Source organism: Gopherus flavomarginatus, chromosome 6, assembly GCF_025201925.1.
Source record: "Gopherus flavomarginatus isolate rGopFla2 chromosome 6, rGopFla2.mat.asm, whole genome shotgun sequence".
Classification (NCBI taxonomy): domain Eukaryota; kingdom Metazoa; phylum Chordata; order Testudines; family Testudinidae; genus Gopherus; species Gopherus flavomarginatus.
In genome coordinates this window covers 65,468,360-65,489,499 of record NC_066622.1, presented here as the reverse complement: position 1 = coordinate 65,489,499, position 21,140 = coordinate 65,468,360, and the positions used below count along the sequence as shown (strand labels likewise).

Below are 21,140 nucleotides of genomic sequence, written 5' to 3'. Positions count from 1 at the left end.
TTGAAACCTAGGTTTGATCATGCTGAATAGCACTAGTTTAGCCCTCCCCTACTGCTGTCTGCTGCTGCATGCTCACGCTGACTATGCCCACAAATCTTGTGTTCCTGATTTCTCTTCAAGCCAGTAGAGAATTTCTTGATGGGGCTGGAAAGCAACTACATTTGGGCCATTCACTCATATCTGCATCAAATCCTGAAGCGTGCATCGCTGCAGATGGGTGCATGAGCTTATTTTGGTGGAAAGCGGAACCCTGTCATTTGTAGTACTTAGTGGCCAATGAAAACAGTATTTCATAGCAATGTATCCCAAAAGGCAGGTGGTTTAGTGGTTAAAAGTCTACGGCTTGGTCTATACTTTAAATTTAGATTGATGTAGCTACATTGCTCAGCAGTGTGAAAAATGCATACTCCTGAGCACAGGCACCAACTCCGTGGGAGTTCCAGGGCTGGAGCACCCACGGAAAAATAGTGGGTGCTCAGCACCCACCAGCTGCAGCTGTTTGGCAGCACTGCGAGGGGTTTGAGGGAGGGCAGAAAGCAGCGAGCAGGCGGCCCTGGGGAAGGGGATGGAGTGAGGGCAGGGTCTTGGGACACAGCAAGGGTGGAGCACCCCCGGGGAACAACAGAAGTCAGTACCTATGCCCCTCAGTGCCAGGGCTATGCTGACCTCATCCCCACTGTAGACACAGATAGGTAGATAGAAAAATGCTGAACTCCCGTTCAGGGAGGTGGGATATCTAGTGACAGAAAAAACCCATTACCCTGGCAGTATGCATCTATACTATGGCACTATAGCAGCATAGCTACAGCATTGGAGATGTACAGCTGCAGCGCCCACAGCGTAGACAAGTCTTCTTAAACATGTATGTGCACCATCATGGTTTATGGATTTAGTAGTATTTAAGTGTAATCTTAAAGACAACCTCCAATGTACAGCTCTCTGCTTTTCCTCCTCATTCATTCATTATCTGCGTCAAGTGGTCTAGGAACATCGATAGTTTGTATATTGTAATAGCAGGCAAATTGTATCACACCACTGTGTGAACCCAAAACACTGAAGCCATGTGAAAAGTGGTTGCTATTGCCTTGTGAATCTGACATCCACATGTTCAACAGCAACTTCAACACAGATGTGATTTTTCTGTATCTGAGGCTTTAGAGAGAGACACATTTTCACCCCTTACAATGTGCCAACTTATTCCAAAGGGTATGTTTTCTGACATAAGGGCCAGGATTGTCCTTCACTGCCTTGAGGTCCTGCATAGTGCTTTTCAGCTTTTCAAAACCTCAAACAGTATGATTCCATCCTAGAAAAGTTAGGGACTCCAGTTACAGTGCGTCTGTGGGCAATTCTATTTCCTAATGCACCCATAAATCTGCATATCTTGACCTCTATGAATGTCCTTAATTCAAGCTGTATTCTGATAATTTTTGATCACTGCTTTCGATGCTCATATGCGAAGAAAACATTCTTAAATTACAGACATTGATAAGCATCCTATCTTTTTACAGCCAAGCCAGAGTAGGCAGTGTAGCAACTTTCAGAGATGAGCAAACTTAGCCGCAGTGGGACAGTTTGATTTGATTAAGAGAACACTTGCAAGCTACAGGCTGCATTCATAGTTCAAAGTGCATCTCACAACTGGGAGTATCCACTGCTTGACTTTCTGGCCTTTAAATTATGCAACTATAGCTGACATCATCTCTCCTCTCACTAATCACGGATCACGGCCTCTTGGACTGGTGGTTGAACTCTGCCCATTCCCTTCCCTCCTCATTCCCTCAAACAGCTCAGTTCTACTGCTTTACCCAGCCCATTCTCCTCTCCCTATCCACAAGCAACTCAGTTGTCCAGGCTATACTTCCATTCACACCCTCCAACCACCCTCCCTTCTGACAATCCAACACTGCTTGTGCCTGATATCACTCAGCCCACCCCCTGCTTCCTCTGGTGGCCTTGTCCAGCAGCCAAGAAATCCAATGTTTTCTTTGCCCACACAACACTTCGACCTGTCTCAGGCTTCTGGGCAATCAGATTTTTCTCAGCCACCTGTACTACCAGAAGAAAAGCACACTCCACAGGGCTAAGGAGTGCATTGAGTGCTGTAAAACAAACAACATACATCTGCACACCATACACTACTCATTTCTCGAGGCTGCAAAGTCCAACAGTTATTTTCTGAAGCCTCAAATGCTGTCAAAACACAGGTCCCATCTGGTGAGCAGGTGCTGGATTTTAAACATTCTAGATTTGTCTGAAAGCCTTGTTTTTAACAATACCTGTTCTCCTCCTGCATACCTTGTACATATAACTTTAGCTCCATTTACAAGGTCTTATTTCTCTCAACAAGTATGGGATACTCAGCTGAGCACTCATTTGTTAGCAGGGCCCCTTCACAAGGGAGCCAGCCCTTATTCACAGTCTAGAAGTTTCCAGTGCTGGGGGCTGAGTGAAGTCACTAAAGAAGCTTTTTGCCCTTGGCCACATTTTACTGGACATCACAAATCAACACATTTATTCAAAGCAAGCATACATCAAGGTTTGGAGAATGAGTACTGGGATGTACTTAATACTTCACTTCCACAGAATCACTGCTTCAAACCCCCACCCGCCCGTCTCTGAAATGAGGCCACATCTAATTATTCCCTTGTAGTTCCTTTTACCCACTAGGTGCCACACTATAGAAATTAACTTTGGGGAAATTCAGATTATCAAGTCAGAAAACAGATTTCCAAGACCTACAGATTAGTCTTAAAATGACAAAAAAAAAAAATTGCAACAAAACAGGTTAAGAACTCCATATATCCCATCACACTACTCAATGGATTCTAGTGCGAGCTGAACACAGCAAGGCATTTGATGGATGTACCACTCAATTTAGACATCCAGCCTGCAAGGAAATGGTAAATTCACTGTTAGGAACAGCAATGTTAAGACAAGTAATGCAGGCCTGTAACTACAATGTTTATTCATCGCAATTACCTTTAAATTGTTCCACAAGCTTTAAGCCTCTTAATAGCCTTGTAAGGTAGGCAAGGATTAGTCATGTTTTACAGATGCAAAGTGAAAGCAGCAGAGGAGTAACAGACTAAATCAGGCAGAGACATGGACAGACATCAGGCACTCCTGGCACTCAGTGCTGTGCTCCACACACCGCCACATACGCACACATGCATGTCACAAACAGCTAACTCAGTACTACTTGATACGCAATCTTATTTGATTCCACAGCTTCATCTGCTAGAAAAGATTTCTCTTCAGTGACTTGGAACCATTTTAAGTAGCTATGGGAGAACAAGCCAGGCAGGCTGGGGAAGGGGTGGGAAGGGAAGTGGGAGCCAGACGAGTGAGCGGTGCTGCCAGTGAACAGTTCAGCCACACAGCAATTGCCTTGTTTGGCAAGAGGTGTGGAGAGGGTTAAGAAGAAACTAGCTGGACTCTGCTGATAAAGTGGGGATTCTAAAGTACTTAATTTACTTGAGGGCATTCTGCGACAAAAAATTAAAAATTCTGCAAATTTTATTTGTCAAATAGATATGGAGACTCAGTGGGAGGGTCTGGGTATAAGGGGGTCTGGATGCATGGGGGTTGGGAGGATGGGGCAGCGGCTCCCTGTACAGTGATCCCGTCCCCCTGCAGCTCAGGAGCGATGGGTGCAGGAAACACGTGGTGGGGGAGGGAAGAGAAGGAAGGGGGGCAGTTTGCAGAGCTTCCTACAGCCAGGGGAGAAATTTAGGAGTGGGTCTGACAGTCCTGGATGCTGTGCAGGGGAAGAGGAAGTCCTGCCTTCCCCATCTCAGCCAGGACTAGCAGCTGAGCCCAGCACAGGGTAGGAGGCAGCGGCCAGGTCTTCCCCAATCCCACCCCCTGCACCATAGTGATTTACCCCTCTGCCAGCTGCCTTGGGCACCCGAAACATACTGCTGGGGAGGGTCGTATGAACGGACTTGTGGCTTCCCTTTCCTTCCCAGTCAGAAAGTCATTTTTCTGCAGGGAAGCAAAGAAATCTGTGTGGGACATAAATTCTGCCATGCACAGTGATGCAGAATTCCCCCAGGAGTAAATAACATTGCAGTGGTCAAATTCTTCAGTTCTTTCATAGAACATAGCATAGCCCACTCATGCCTAACAATTACTTGACACTGTACATATGTTGAGAACTGATGCTTGCTTAATCTTCACCCTCTAAACTCTCCTTCCACAAAAATTTAAATTATCTAGCTCCCACAGACAGACATCTACTAAAGAAATGAGCTGCCAGGAGTTCAGAGTCTCTTAACTGCAGGTCCAGGATGTTGCTCTCACCTCATCTGTGGGTAGCGTAGCCAGTGGTTTTATGACAGCAGCTAGGGGAACTTGGGATTGTTTGGCCATATCTGAGGTGCAAGGAATATTGTAAGATGTGCATCTTATGTAGCGAGGGCTTGCGTTACCTGGAGGGAAGAACAGAGATAAACACAGAGCTTTAATAAAGGTTATATTTCTATATTAACATAAGTATCAAGGGCAACATGTCAAGTCATAATGCAGACTTTCCGGCTCTAAGGGTTGTAGAGATTCCATTTTTAATGCAAACAGCCTCTATGTCTGGCAGCACAGAAAAAGTGACATAACTGCAGAATTGGATTCTATAGCTTACAAGGGAATTTATATACTTTTGAAAATGTGGGAGTGATAGCTGTCCTTGTAATCAGATATAATGCAGGCAGATATAGGGAAAATTTTCCCCTCCTCACCCAATCCCCAGATCAAGCAATGCCTCTCATTCATGAGATGAAACACCATAATTAAGGCTAAGATTTTGTCATGGTTATTTTTAGTAAAAGTCATGGTCAGGTCATGAGCAATAAACAAAAATTCACGGAAGCCGTGACTTGTCTGTGACTTCTGCTGTGGTTTTATGGTTTCCCTACCTCAGTGGTGGCTACGAGCTGTGGGGTTCTCCCTCTGCCCATGGCAGCTGGGAGCTGCAGGGTGACCATTTTTCCCAAATAGAAAATGGGACACCCCAGTTGCTCGCCCGAGGCGTTCCCCTCTCCTCATGCGAGGTTGTCTCCTGTCGCTGGAACCCTGAGGAGGGCCCCCTCAGGAGTCTGTCACCTGTCGTTGAACTATACAGGGGGCCCTGTTGCTTGTTGCTACTATCGCTAGAACCCACTGGGCCCCACAGTCTGTCAGCTCCAGAGTGAGGCTGAAGCAGAGAATGTCATGGACGTCTCTGGAAGTCATGGATTCTGTGACTTCCATGATCTCCATGACATAAACATAGCCTTAACCATAGTGCATTTCTATTCCTAAAGCTCTGTGTTCCCACAGATCCAGTGGATATAGTGTATTTAGAATTTCAGAAAGCCTTTGACAAGATCCCTCATCAAAGGCTATTAGGCAAAATAAGCAGACATGGGATAAGAGGGAAGGTTCTCTCATGGATTGGTAACTGGTTAAAAGATAGGAAACAAAGGATAGGAACAAATGGTCAGTTTTCAGAATGGAGAGAGGTAAATAGTGGTGTCCACCAGGGATCTGTACTTGGCCCAGTCCTATTTAACATATTCTAAACGATCTGGAAAAAGGGGTAAACAGAAAGGTGGCAAAATTTGCAGAAGATACAAAACTACTCAAGATAATTAAGTCCCAGGCAGACTGCGAAGAACTATAAAAGGATCTCACAAAACTGGGTGACTGGGCAACAAAATGGCAGATGAAATTTAATGTTGATAAATGCAAAGTAAGAGCAACATGGAATCAGCCATAGAATCATAGATTATTAGGGTTGGAAGGGACCTCAAGAGATCATCTAGTCCAACCCCCAAAGGGCCCTCCTCAAGGATTGAACTCACAACCCTGGGTTTAGCAGGCCAATGCTCAAACCACTGAGCTATCCCTCCCCTAATGCACATTGGAAAACATAATCCCAACTATACATATAAAATGATGGGGTCTAAATTAGCTGTTACCACTCAAGAAAGATCTTGGAGTCATTGTGGATAGTTCTCTGAAATCACCCACTCAAAGTGCAGCAGCAGTCAAAAAAGCAAACAGAATGTTGGGAATCATCAAGAAAGGGCTAGATAATAAGACATAAAATATATTGCCTCTATATAATCCATGGTACACCCACACCTTGAATACTGCATGCAGATGTGGTTGCCTCATCTCAAAAAAGATATATTGGAATTGGAAAAGGTTCAGAAAAGGGCAACAAAAATGATTAGGGGTATAGAATGGCTTCCGTTTTAGGAGAGATTAATAAGACTGGGATTTTTCAGCTTGGAAAAGAGGCGACTAAGGGGGGGATATGATAGAGATCTATAAAATCATGAGTGGTATAGAGAAAGTAAATAAGGACATGTTATTTACTCCTCCTCATAGTACAAAAACAAGGGGCCACTAAATGAAATTAATAGGTAACAGGTTTAAAACAAACACAAGAAAGTATTTTTTCATGCAAGGTACTATCAACCTCTGGAACTCATCGCCAGAGAGTGTTGTAAAGGCCAATATTATAATGGGGTTCATAAGGGACTAGATAGATTCATGGAAGATAGGTCCATCAATGGCTATTAGCCAGGATGGGCAGGAATGGTGTCCCTAGTCTCTGTTTGCCAGAAGCTGTAACTGGGTGACAGCGCATGGATCACTTGATGATAACCTGTCTGTTCATTCCCTTTTGGAGGCACCTGCCATTGGCCACTGTCAGGACAGGATACTGGGCTTGATGGACCTTTGGTCTGACCCAGCATGGCCATTCTTATGTTCATAAAACTGCTAATGCACCTCAGTCCTGATGTGTAACACCCCTGCTACTCCAGTATAAGTGCACTTCTCAGTTGTACCCATGAAACAGTCCTCCTTTGAGTGCTCCCACATTTCTATTCCAACATATCAGAAGTATAGCCGTGTTAGTCTGGATCTGCAAAAAGCAACAAAGAGTCTGTAGCACCTTACTGACTAACAGACGTATTGGAGCATGAGCTTTCGTGGGTATTCACCCACAGGACTCTTTGTTGCTATTCCAACACAGGCTTTTGCATGCCCCAAGTACAACTGCCAGATTTTTTTCCCTTTCTAGTACCGATCAGGTTGGCTTCAGTGCCCTTTGGTGCTATGTGCTCATAGCGCTGATATAAAAGGCGTCACGCCCCTTTAGTTGCTCCTTACTGCCTATGATGGTTGCTGGAACTTCCCTCATTGCTCAGGTAATTTCTCCCAATGTTTTTTTCTTCTCTTATCTAGTGCACATAGTTATTGTAGTTTACTTTGTGAGTTTTGGACACCTCCATACTTGGTTGGAGAGACTTGTCCACGCTTTGGTACCAGCGCATGTCTCTGCAACCAGGCCTCAAGCCCTTTGCTTCCTGCGGCAAGTCGATATCCTTAAGTGACCTGTACTCAAGCTGCCTCAAGTGCTTAGTGGAAGATCAGAAAGACTGTTGCCAGATATGCAGGGACATTAGACCCCCATCAAGAAAAGACCAGGAGGCAAGGCTGAAGGTCTTCCTCATGGACGCATCCCTAAGACTAGCATTGGAGCCGCACTCAGACTTGGCACCAAGAACCTCAGCTTTGGGGTCAAGTGCTCTTCTCACCAGTTGAGAGTCCTGGCACTGATTCTCCTCCCCGGCACCTCAGAAGCAGCACTGTAAGCACCAGGAGAAGAGTTGCTCCCCAGTGCTGAAAGGAAGCAGGTGCCTAATACACCTGTGCTGAGCCGCTCTCCCTCTCCGGCACCGCAGCACCCACCTCCACCAGTCTCAATACCACCACAAGCGCCGCTAATTCCAGTACAGGAAGTGCCATCCTCCAGCAGACATTGTACCAGTCAGTTTGTGGTACTATGAACCCTAGAGGCATTTGCGGCTGCTAGAGACCTGCTTACTCTCCTGGTCCCAGAGATTCAGGACTGCACCGCTGGTACTGACAAGCGGCAGAGAGCCATCCTCCAGCTTTCACGAGACACCACTAGGAGAGCCTCGGCTCAGATTTCTCCCCGACACCGTTTGCCAGCACTGAAAGGGTCAGCACTGCCTTTGTCTTCCCCATTAGAGTCTAAATTGGGGTTCTACTCATCCCATTGTCAGGACTGCCCGCACTACTTCCCACACTATTCCTATCCTGCTGTGGTCTCAGGTGCTATGGTGCCCCCAAACACTTGGCCTCCAAGATCGTGGGGACCGGCACTCACGCAATGGCCTTTTTGGAACCCATGGGGGCTCCTCCCAGGCCAGGGCACCGTTATGAGGCGTTTTTATTCTGTGACCTTGGAAAGTAGGGCATCTCCAGTACCGCACCACGAGACCCCAAACGCAGGCTCCGGTGCCAAGCCCAGTGCCAAACCTCAAGAGGAGGTCCCACAGATCTTGGAAAGGCAGAGGCCCCTCAACCAGCCTTAGCCTCTTCTTTCTATTCCCCAGAAGAGGCAGTGGTGGTTATCGTGTGCCCCCACCTCAAGATGACCACAAGGTCCACCAGGATTTCTTAAAGCAGGTGGCCTCGAACTTTGGTCTCTCCAAGCTGATATGGTCAAAGAGACGACACTCTGTTTATTGGACATTTTGTTAGCAGCGGGTACCTCAAGAGAGGCTCTACCCCTTAACAAGGCGATCATGGACCCAGGTAGAGCACTTTGGCAGACCCTGGCTCTCGAACTATGGCCAAAAGGACAGAGCACAAATACTTCATATCAGCCAAAGGGTATGAATTTCTGTTTTCACACCCTCCTTCAGGGTCTCTAGTGGTGGCAGCCATTAATGTGAGAGCCTGTCAAGGTCAAGCAGGGCTCACGTCCAAGACAAAGGATCCCAAAAGCTGGACTCGTTTGGCTGAAATGTCTATTCGACGGGTGAGCTACAGCTTTGAATAGCGAACCAGCAAGCACTGCTAGGTTGCTACGATTTTAATATGTGGGAGATGCAAATATTTAAGGACATGCTCCCCTAAGAGGGCAGAAAGGCATTCTCTTCACTAGTGGAAGAAGAGAAGAGAGTAGCTAAGGCTTCCCTGCAGGCAGCCTTAGATACCACCAATTCTGCGTCCAGATCGATGGCCACAGCCATTATAATGCATAGAAGCTCATGGTTATAGTCTTCGGGGTTTCCTCAGAAGGTATAGCAAACCCCCAGGACCTCCCATTCGAAGGGCCCTTGCTCTTTTCATAGCAAACTGACACCAAACTCCACGGACTTAAGGACTCTAAGGCGACCCTAAAATTTGAGTCTGTATTCGCCGGTAGCGTCCAGAAAATACTACAGTGCCCCACGGACTGGATGCTATTTTGCGCAGCCTGCCTTGCAAGATCAGCGGAGAAGGAAGAACAAAGGGTACAGGAGTAGGCCCCCTCCCCCAACCACCTCCTCAGGCCAGCAATCTTCCCCTGCCACTTGGGCAGCTCAAAGCACTCATTTTGATGAGATGCTTGAGGAAGACATCTCAGTCCCCTCAGTTTTTGATCCAGTTACCCTTTTGTTTTCTAATCGACTCTCCCACTTCCTCAATGCCTGGACCCATATTATCTCGGACTGTTGCGGTCTAAGCACAATAGAATTAGGTTATACCCTCCAATTTTTATCCACCTTGCCCTCTCTTCAGGGACCCTTCTCACAAGCAACTGTTGGAACAAGAAGTCCAATCCCTCCTTTGGGTGGGAGCTTGGAAGAGGTTCTGTACCATCTAAGAGAAAAGGGGTTTTATTGCTGTTACTTGCTAATTCTGAAAGCCAAGGGGAGCACTCAGACCAATCCTAGACCTGCATCATCTCAACCACTATCTCAAGAGCTAGAAGTTCCACATGGCCAGTGCAGTAACTGAGATTCTTTGAGCTGTCTCTCCTTGTGGGCGCGCCACTTGAGGTGCAGGGCGCACAATCACCTATAGTCGGAGAATTTCAACAGCAGTACCTGGTTAGGCTGCACATGCGCTCTCCTTGTCTCATGCCTGTGTTGGCAGTTGCTTAGTGGCGTGTTGCTTCCCTCCTCTCTCAGTTCCTTCTCTACCACAGAGTATTGATAACTTCGAAGCAGAGGGAAGGAGATCGAGTAATGGAGCACCCACAGAAGGACACATCTCGAAGAACTTCATTCACTGCATAAGGTGAGTAACCCTCTCTTCTTCAAGAGATGTCCCTGTGGGTGCTCCACTTTAGATGACTATATAGCAGTGGGCCGTGGTGGCAGGAGGGATTTGGAGTTAGTTCTGAACAGACATGCCCCAACTGCATGTCAGATTCTGAGACTTGATCAATAACGTAGTGTTGTATGAGTGTGTGAGGTGATGTCCAAGTAGCTGCTCTGAATATGTCGGTAATAGGCATGTCGTTCAGGATGGCTATTGATGTGGCTACAGATCTTGTGGAGTGTGTTCTGACCCATGAGGGAGGTTGTAGGTCATATTGCCAGTAACAGAGCTGGATGCAATCTGAAATCCATCTGGAAAGTCTCTGATTAGATATGGGTTTGCCTTTGGAACATTCAGTAGCGTAGAGGAAAAGTTTAGAAGCTTTCCTGAACAATTTGGTCCATTCATGATAAAAGGCTATCGCTCTCCTAAGGTCCAGAGTGTGGAAAATCACCTAATCTATCCTTGTGAGGTTTAGGGAAGAACATGGGAAGACAGATAGGTTGATTGATATGGAAGAAGGAAAGGACTTTAAGCAAAAATTTAGGGTGAGCTCTGAGAGTGACCTTATTCTTGAGAAAAAACATATTTGAGGGGCCTGCCATAAGAGACCCTATTTCTCCCACACATCTCATGTACACGATGGCAACTAGAAAGGCCACTTCTATGGAAAAGTGTAGTAGAGAACATATAGCCAAAGGTTCAAATAGGGCAGTTGTGAGGGATCAAAGCACTAAGGTGAGGTCCCACAGGGGTGTTGGCACTCTGGGATCTGGGTAGAGGTTACGCAATCCCCAGAGAAATCTTTTGGTAATTGGGTGACCAAAGGCTGAAACACCGTCCACTTTGTCACAGAATGTTGTAATGGCAGCCAGATGTACTTGTACTGAACTCATTAAAAAGCCAGATTTCTTAAAGTAAAACATGTAGTCCAGGACCAATATGGTAGAGGTAATGGCATCAATTTGTTTGTTTAAGCACCTTGTGTGGAATCTCTCATTTATGGAGGTACATAACTCGTGTAATGGGTTGTCTTCTGTTTAGCAAGATGTCTTCAACATCCTCAGAACAAGTTATCTCCTCGCCTTGGAACCACTGAGGAGCCAGGCTCTGAGATGGAGTGACTCCAAGTTTGGATGCAGAGTCTGACCCGCTTCCTTAGAAAGGAGATTTGGAAGAAGCAGGAGAAGACATGGGGACTTGACGACACCTGTTGCAGTATGGGTACCAGGTTTGCCTGGGCCATGCAGGTACTATCTGAATGACTTTGGCTTGATCGATCCTGATCTTATGCAAGACCCTGGACAGCAATGGGGTGGGAGGAATGGCATACAAGAAGGATGTATCCCATAGGATGAAAAATGCACTGCCTCTGGGTCCTGGCTCCAGACCCACTCTGTAGCAAAAATTTGGGTATTTGCTGTTCTGTTTTGTGGCGAACAGGCAAAACCATAGTTGAAAAATGCTCTGGATCACACAGGTGTTGATTTCCCACTAATGATCATTCAAGAACCTTCGACTTAATGCGTCAGCTGTGACCTTCTGAGACCCCAGCAGGTAGGTGGCTGATATGGTGATGCTGTGTTGGATGCACCATGTCCAGACCTTTATGGCCTCCGTACATAGGGAGTGTGACCTCAGTTCCTCCCTGCCTGCTTATGTGGAACATGCAGGCCACATTGTCCATCACGATCTGCAGGTTTCTGTTTTTGATCAGAGACATGAAATGTGGACAGGCATTGCAAACTGCGAGCAGTTCAAGTACACTGATGTGGAGTGTTGATTTGGAAGGAGACCATCTTACCTATACTGTGAGGTTGCCAAAGTGAGCACCCCATCCCAGTAGAGGCATCCGTTGTGATCATCATTTCGGGAGGAAACTAAGAAAGAGACACCTATGCAGATGTTGCGTGGGTGAGTCCACCATTGTAGCGAGTCCTCGACCTTTACTGGCATGTTCAGAAGTTTGTTCAAACTGCATTTGTGTGGGGCGTACACGGTCTTGAGCCAACCCTGCAGCCTGCTGTGTTTCACTATATATGTGGTCGTCACCATGTGACCTTGTATTTGGAGACTGGTTCTGGTAGATATCTGTGGGCTGTGCACCAAGGTATTGATGAGGTTCATTAGAGCAGTGAATCTCTGAGGAGGTAATGATGCTGTTGCTTCTAGAGAATTTAGATGGGCTCTGATTAAGTCCAGTTTCTGAACTGGCGTTAGGTGTGGACTGTTGGACATTTATTAGTAGACAGACTTGTGAAGAGCGACATTGTCTGTTGCATGACTGTGATGGCTTCTTCCCTAGGGTGAATCTTGACTGGACAATCGTCTAAGTAGGGGGTATATTGTGATCCCGTGCTTGCAAAGGTCAGTCACTGCCACAGCAATGACTTTGGAAAACACCCAGGAGGCAGTTGAAACGCGAAAGGGCAGTACCATATATTGGAAGTAGTTCTGCCCCAGTATGAATTGAAGAAATTTCCTTAGCACTGGACGTATAGCAAGGTGAAAATATGCATCTTTAAGGTCGAGGGCCACAAATCAATCCCCTTGTTCCAGTTCTGGAATGACTGTAGATAATGTAACCATCTTGAATTGTGTGTTCTGATGAATTTGTTTAGCTTCCTGAGATCAAGGATGGGTGACACCATGCTCCAGTCTTTTGGTTAAAAAAATGGGAACACAGAAGTCCTTCCCTCGGATGTACCGAAACTGGCTTCAGCACTCGCAGGTGTAGGAGATATTCTACTTCCAGTCTCAGGAGGGGCTTGTGAGGGGTCTCTGAAGAGGGATGGGGAAGGAGGATGGGTGGGAAGGCTGGAGGGGAACTGCACGGCATAACCAATTTTGATGATTTCCAGTCCCCATCTGTTGTAAGTGATAGTTTGCCAAGTTAGATAGAACGATATTAGACAATTGGTAAAAGGATGGTTGGTTGGAAGTGGTGTTGGCAGCAAGAGTTGGAGGAGGTTTGTCAAGCCCTGGACCAAACCTTAAAATCTGCTGTTCAGATGTTGATTGTTGGGATGTGATGGGTTGGGAAGAGTTTGATCTGCATTTGGTCGGTCTCTGCCTATGTCTCTGGTTATCATATTGTCTCGGTTGCTGTGTGTGCGGGGCCTGTCTGGGATGCTGTGATGTAGAATACCTGCCTTGTTGTTTATGTTTTGTTGCAGGTATATAAATACTAAGATCTGAGAGTTGCCCTCAAATCTTTCAATGAGTGGAGCGACTTGTCAGTCTTACCAGCAAATAGTTTTGGACCCTTGAAGGAAAGGCATACTTCAGAGCCCCCTACCAGGGAGCAAAAACACGTGGTATTTTCTGTTCCGACAAATGTGAACAAATCCACCTGGGGTGTCCCCAACCTCTGGAAGATCACCCTGACCACCTCTGGATGGAGCAACCACTCGTGGAAAGACGAGAAGGTTCTGCTGAGGTGATCTGCTAACACATTCCTGGCCCCAGGCAGAAGTGCGGATACCAGATGGATGGCATGCCACACACAAGTCCCAAAAGCGGAGAGTTTCTTGATAAAGAGCCAATGACCTGGCTCAGTCCTGCCTGTTAATGTAATATATTGCAGTACTGTCTGTCAGGACCTGCACCACCCTGCCTTTCAGGTAGGGCAGGAACGTCTGGCAGGCTGGGCGAACCGCTTCCAGCTCCCTGAGATTTATATGATGGTTCCTGAAAATGTGCCTCTAGAAGGAAGATTCTGGCTCGAGTGGAGTCAAGAGCCGCCCCTATGAACTCTATTCATTGCACTGGCCATAAGGTCGAATTCTTTTAGCTTACCAACAGGCCCAGGTCACGGCAGGTGGAATGTACCAGATCAAGGCTCCACTGCAACAGTTCCCGAGATCTGTCCTTGATGAACCATGGGGGTGGGTATACAAAGCCACTGCCTGATCCGGGGAGGACAACTACTGGGTCACCGGGGGAGGCCCCAGGAAACCATTCCTCGTGGGGAAAGAGGGTTTTGGGGTGGGCGTTTGCTCCTCTCCCCTGGCTTCCGAGTAAGCCTTGTGCACTGAGAGGCGCTGCAAGTTGCTGCTCTGAGATGGTGGCCGAGGAGTGGATTGATGGAGACATCGGCATCACAAGCATGCCCCACGCGTCCCAGTAGGGCCATTGTGCCAGTCACTGGCCTTGCTGCCACGACAGCATCATGAAGGTGAACGCAGCCTCAGTTGCCCAATTGCACTGATGCTGTCGCAGTGAAGGGCTGAATTCCCTTTCCGTACTGGAGAAATCACCTTCCGGTGACCACAGAGAGGACGCAGAAGCTTGCATCTGGTGGCTAACCATTGCTGCGGGAGACCGGTGCCTCGAGTAGGTGGATCAGGGACAGGGGGATCAGTACCACAACACAGACTGCTCCCATGGTCTGGAAGACTGAGATCTACACTAAGGAGACAGCCAGTGGGAGGATGATCGGTGTTGGTGGTACGATGACCGGTGCCTTCCTCAGGGCAACCCGCGTTGAGAGGGCGGAGACCGCGACTGCAATGCCAGTGATCTAGGAAGTCCTGTAGAAGACGGAGACCTGGGACGTAGAGATGGAAAACGCTTTCTCGATTCCAGAGACCAGCGTCTTTTGCTGACCCTCCCAAGGGGTCTTTACCGCAGACTTGCCCTTGCCTTGACCTATGACAAACATGGTACTGGCAACACTGGTGGAGGCCTCTGCTCTCTGGGCACTGGGAAAGCCTGTGAAGGCATCAGCCCTGTCACCAGTGTGGGTCTCCTACCGCTTTCTGGAGTCAGTGGCGGATCCCTTGGGGAGCGAGGGGGAGCCCCATGGGGGGAGAAAGGGGGGAGATCCCCATGCGGCTCCAGTGTAGGCTATTGGCTCAAACTGAGAGAAAAGTTGTTACAGATGCAACACTTACAGATGCTTCACATATGCGATTCTCCCAAGCCCTTGAGGCAACTGCTATGGGGGGTCACTAACAGACATAGGCCTGTTGCAGTCAGAGCAGGGCTTAAAACCTGGAGACTGGGGCACGCCCTGCTTGGGACAAAGTGCCCCCTGGGACACTCTCTCTAACTACACTACTTACTAACTGCTGCAAACAAACTATTTACAAGGCCCTAAGGGTCGAAGACTGGAGTAAAAGAATTGCTAATCCTTGCTATGCAAGGGAAAGGCACTCTGACTACCACCATGATCGGTAAGAAGGAACTGGGAGGGCGTAAGGCCAGCGGCACCTAATATACTGATGCATTAGTGCAGCACTCAAGAAGGCACCACAGCCGACCCTATGGATATCACTAAGACAAAAATCTCCAACGGCCGCACACATGGGCACGTGCATACCTAGAATGGAATTGACATGAGCAAGCACTTGAAGAAAAAAACTTTTTTCCTGGCTTTTTAACACACTTTTGCCTTTCCCAAGGAAGTGTCAATTGTTTTTTACTTGTTGATTAGTTCTAGGTGGACAAAACATCTAATGGAGCCCAAGTTAGGGCTCTACTCATTTCACTTGTGACCTGAAACAGAATTTGAACTCAGGCCTCTATTGGTAAAAAGCTAGTGCATTGGCCTGTGCATCACAAAGGGAACATTCCTCAGACTTCTCCATTAAGAATGTCTGACAATAATGTAATTGGATCTCTGGTAATGTGCTTTTTTGGAGGGAGAACTTACAGAGGGAGTGAACAGTATTTTACCTTGATCTTTCACCAGAAAATTGGTAGTAACGAGGGGTGGGACCTGCCCTCTAACTCCAGTGATGAATGGCTCTGATCCACGGTTATTTCTGTCGTCTTCAATTACTTGGATCTAGAATGAAAGCAGCATGTTAGCCACAGCAGGCTCCATTTCATGAAGACACGGGTGGGGGAACACAGAATCTGGAGTTACAAAGCAGTCAGGCAGGGACTAGGACAGCCATTTACTAGCTCTAAGAACTGAGAAGCCTAGACCTAGTTTAAGCTTTACCAAGCAGTCAGCCCCTATTGTTTACAAATTGGGAATAAGACAAGAGATGGGTTTATTTCAACAACAACATATACATACATTTTAACCCCCCTTCCCAGTTTTCTGTTTTAATTATTTTGAAGATTGGAATGTTTTACATTTGAAGATCTGATCTGGACTCACTTAAAGCAAAATTTGGGCCAAGAAAATAATTTCTAATAGTAGTCTGCTCTTTACTGCTCTCCAGTATACTCTGTTGCAACTACAGTCACAGCCAGAGCTCTCCAGCAGCTTTGTTTTAGATTCCAAATATCTTTCAGCTTGCACTTCCTTTTTTGCCTGCCTTCTCTTTCTGAGCTGTTAAGTTCCCAGTATTTTCACAAAGTGAAGCTGTTCCACTGTATATCTGATTAGACTCTGACCTAAAGTATTATGAAAACTCAGAAGGAATTTGATCACTTCTACATATTGCTCACTCTAGTTCATACTTTGAGCTTTTGGGACTGAGGCCAGGCTGCAACTCAGATCATTCAAGCTGAGCTGGACAGGATGGTAATAGTGTTAAATCCACTAGTTACCGTGATAAACTTGTTTAAAAGAATACGTCTAATTAGAGATAATGCATTATGAAGTTCAATAGCACTTTTGCATTAAAAGTATCCACTGAACTCTGCCACAGAACGGGAGATTTATAGAAAGATTTAGCCCCTGCAACTACCTTTTCACTACCAATGCCAAGTCGAGTTTAAGCATTAATCTAGCACTGATCCTACTAAATGATCCATTCCCCTCAAATTATATCCCTCAATTCGCAACCTATTTTAACATGCAGAGTGTTATACAGCAGAGTTCTTGTTACCCTTATACAGTACATGTTTTAAATTATGCAAGTGGAATGCTCAACCACAGAATCAGACAGTGATCATTCCAGGAAAAATCTCTTCTCAAAACTCTACAGACTCACTGAAGTTGGTGTCATCACTGATTAGATACGAGTCATGTGACCAACTTTAGCCAATCACCAGTAAAGCAAAAATGATATTGGGGTAATAGAAAAATCTAATCCACCATTTTCCTCCAATCCAAAAGGCAGATACTTTTCATTTTAAAAAGATTCTTGAGGCACATTTCTAATTGTAAAATTTAACATTTTAATTTTTAACAGTGGCGTAGGATCACAGATAATGAAAGAATGTTTATAGCTCCCCATGCCTCAGAGGAAGTATGCTAAGGGATTCAGACGAGGAATTGATATAAAAACAAAAACGGTTACTTCAAAAGTGAGACAATGCATCAAACACTGCCCAGTGTTGGCACCTCAAGAATAAACAGTAAATAAAGTCAACTTACATAGGTAGAAAAGACTGCCAATAAGGAACAAACTGTGTGTACTTGTAATGCATATGGTATGCAGAAAGAATATGTGCATACTGCATTTTTCATGTTATAAATGTCCCCACTGGAATCTGATGTAGGTAGGTATTTTGCTTTTAAAGGTCAGACAACATGGAGGGGAGACATTCTTCATAATCTGCTTCCAAAGTGCTGTCCACTTTCTATTGCCCCTTATTCATGACATAGGAAGTGATTTAATAACCAGTCCCCATGTGGTGTTTATTTTATTCATTTTGATGAGGTAAGCAGAAAGGGGTGGGAAAGAAGGATAAAAGATTAACACTGAAGGGTTAGTAAGGTGAAGCTTATGCGGCAAACATGCACAGGTGGTCACCAACGCACAGATGACAGAAGACAGACACTGCACTTACTGGGCTAGGAATTGCATCTGGGTCTATTCTGTGCCTGGGTTTCTGCTGGGGTGGCAGCTCACTGAGTTGCTTTTTTTTTTTTTTTTTTTTTTTTTTTTTTAAGTAACAGAGTGCCACAAAAAGAAAAACAAAGAAAGAGTAATAAAACAAAAAGTAACAGTGTTACTTCTCCCTGCCAAAATTTATAGCACTGGAGTTAGATATATACATTTGTACAATCATGCAACAAGAGGAAAAGAACACATCTGCTTCCTTACTACACATTAATCCCAGAATCTGTCTTGCCATTGAACAGTTCTTGGGTTCTGAGCATTATGTTGGCAGAGAAAATGGCTCACATGCTTGTTTCGTTAGAAATTGGGGATTTACGCTTTGAGAACATGCTGCAATGGAGGCACTTGATGCAAGTTTCTTGAGATTTAATTTAGTGAAAGAGGAGAAAAGCAAGCAAAGGTATAAAAATGCCCCCATTCCTTCCAAAAAGTAAGTCCTGAAACACGCACAAACATCAAATCAAAAACCAGGAAAGCCTAGGACTTCAATACTGTTAGCTAGATCAGGTGGTAACATGAAGCCAGATTAAAAAGGCAGGTGTAAAATTAAACTAGGTGACTAAAACCATTGCCCTGAAAAAGTTTGTCAGCATCAGAAGCAATTGTGGTCTTTGGAAACATCAACTCAGCAGAATCAGGAGGAGTGGAGGATAAGCCTAAGAGGCTAGTGGTAGGAATTATGAGGGACTGCCATTTCACATTGTTGCTTGTTCTTCAACAAAAAACTTCAAAAACAGACTCCCAATGAAAAACTGCAGAACTGGAATTAATTTGCAAACTGGACACATTAGGCCTGAATAAAGACTGGGAGTGGGTGGGTCACTACAAAACCTAAATTCCCCCTGCTGATCTTCTCACCTTCTTGTCAACTGTTTGAAATGAGCCACCTTGATTACATTGGCCTCCTTAGCACTACAAAAGTGATTTCCACCCCTTCTTGTCAACTGTTGAGAACAGGCCACTTCCGCTTTAATTGAATGGTTCGTTTAGCACTGACCCCCCACTTGGTAAGGCAACTCCCATCTTTTCATATGCAGTGTATTTATACCTCCCTACTGTATTTTCCACTCCATGCATCTGATGAAGTGAGTTATAGCCCACGAAAGCTTATGCCCAAACAAATTTGTTAGTTTCTAAGGTGCAACAAGGACTCCTTGTTTTTTCTGATACAGACTAACACAGCTACCACTCTGAAACCACTCCCTTGCCTGCTTTTTGAAACCTCCCCTCTGTAGAGGGTTAAAATTTGAGAAATAGCTCATCCTTCTAGTGTCTCATGATTCTGCACAGAATGTTCTTGCCAACAGAGTTAACTAGCTGCTTTGAAGTTACATCCAGAAGAACAGGAAAGATGTCACACTTTGGCCCATACCTTAAATAAGCAAAATATCAGCAGAGCTGGACTAACTGCTATGGTGTTATGTATTCAATCAGTTCCTGTCATGATTGCGTAACAGTACACTTATAATGAATGGCCCACCATACTACAAACAAGTTCTTCGGGCCTCCTCAAATTGAACTATCATTGGTTTCTAAATCAATTGTTTATATCCCTCTTAGAAGCTGGGTAATCTCAGTGTCAGATAGAATTAATGCAGTTTTGGGACCTACGTCAGTCAGTCAACTGTTTCGGACTGAGAAATGGGAGGTTTTCAAAATTTAGGTGACAATTCCCACAGGACATTTGATCATTTTTAAGGCAGGTCACGCGTTGTGCCTAAACCTGCAGACGTAGGCCCTTTCAAAGATCCACTAACAGAAACAACAGCACACAATGATCAAATTCTGTTCAGAGAGAGTGACAATATGTACTACTTTGATAAATCAGTGTTCACTTGAAACAACCCAAAAGCAGAAGTATGGGGAGTAAAAAGCTTGTAGTCTAAACAGAGTCATCAAGAGAGGGGATGAAGGTTGCTTCTGAGGAATTCTCCCCTTCCCACATACTAACATGGAACAAAGCAGCACCCTGAAAATTAGTGCTATAAATTCAGGATTTCCAATGCCATAGGGATAATGAGCTGTAGCAAAACTGTAGTTATATAGCAGCTTCCATCCAAGGTCCCAATATTCTTTACAAACAGTCTCAATGACTGTCTGAGGCAGGTAAATATCCCATTTTTTGCAAGTAAAGAAACAAAGGGAGAGAGGGGCTCAGTAATGTGTTCAAGACCACACGGAATCAGTGATGGAGTTGGGAATAGAACTCAGATGTCCTACACCCAGTTCCATGCCCTAATCACTAGACAATACTGTTTCCGGTAAACCAGAGGTTACATTCTCAGAACCTCTCCATTCACGGGCAGAAGTATTAAGAACAAAGTCAACAGATAGAGTGTTGGGACCTGTTTTTGGCATCCATCAGTTTGATTTATAAGATGATGTTTTATGGGGAAGTTCATGTTGGTGAGAACTGAATTAACTTACAGGGCTAGGAATGGAATCCGGATCCAAGCGTTTTGGTGGGGGAGGTGGTGCAGGTTGACTCCCGTAATTTGGTGTTCCTGGATAAGCGCTGCCATAGTTTGGTTGTGGGCCCCTAACCTGTCCAAAGGAACCTGCAAAAGAGACAACAGAATGAAAGCATATCTAATTGTTCTGTATTTGTACAGCGCCTTGCACAACGAGGTCCTGGGTCCATGACTAGGACTCCCTGGAGCTACTTTAATACGAATAATACTAAACACTTCCTTTCTTAATCAGTTTTTCTAGTTATCTTAATCCAAAAATGGACATACCTGCCCTTCACGTAATTAGGATGGAAGAGATTTATCAAAATTCTTCAGTTGTAATCTGTCTCTCTAGCAGAGTAGTCCAGATTTAATAGTGATTTACATAATCCATTTTTGGAACCTGTTTCAGAAATGGGAAGAACTGGTCCTTTACCTACTCCCTTAATGGGTTAGATCTGCATTAAAGCCTCTATGAAAACACAGGCTACGCTGCAGATCTGGCTAATATAAACTATGACCAAAGCAGTCCAGTACCCCACACTGCACCAACAAAATAAAGAAATACTGACAGAAACGTGTCAGACAGTTTTTGTGTTGCCTGAGATTAGCACAGATTAAAACTCTGCTATTCTGATTTGTTTAGTTTTTAAATTGCATGCATTTCTTTCACTTTGCTTTACACTTTCTTAATGGAAATGCCTGGGGTGGTACATGGTTATATCGGCTGCAAAAGACACAGAAGGCAATATATAGGTAGATAGCTATGTACCTGCTACTATTCTCTTACAAAACTGATAGTTCTGACCAGCAGTGTTCTTAAACACTT

The 21,140-nt window shown here is 45.3% G+C and overlaps 1 protein-coding gene across 5 annotated transcripts in view; it reads right to left on the bottom strand.

Annotated features, from left to right (window-relative positions):
• SEC24C (SEC24 homolog C, COPII coat complex component) overlaps window positions 1-21,140 on the bottom strand; it is a 67,468-nt gene that overhangs the window by 23,696 nt on the left and 22,632 nt on the right. For 3 of the 5 annotated variants that reach the window (XM_050960032.1, XM_050960029.1, XM_050960031.1), the window contains 4 exons: window positions 20,289-20,419; window positions 17,809-17,877; window positions 15,793-15,904; window positions 4,306-4,433 (listed from right to left, as the gene is read on the bottom strand). In XM_050960032.1, coding sequence (XP_050815989.1) covers window positions 4,306-4,433; window positions 15,793-15,904; window positions 17,809-17,877; window positions 20,289-20,419 — 440 coding nt within the window. The remainder of the gene's footprint in view (window positions 1-4,305; window positions 4,434-15,792; window positions 15,905-17,808; window positions 17,878-20,288; window positions 20,420-21,140) is intronic. The other 2 variants (XM_050960030.1, XM_050960033.1) reach the window with 1 other exon arrangement.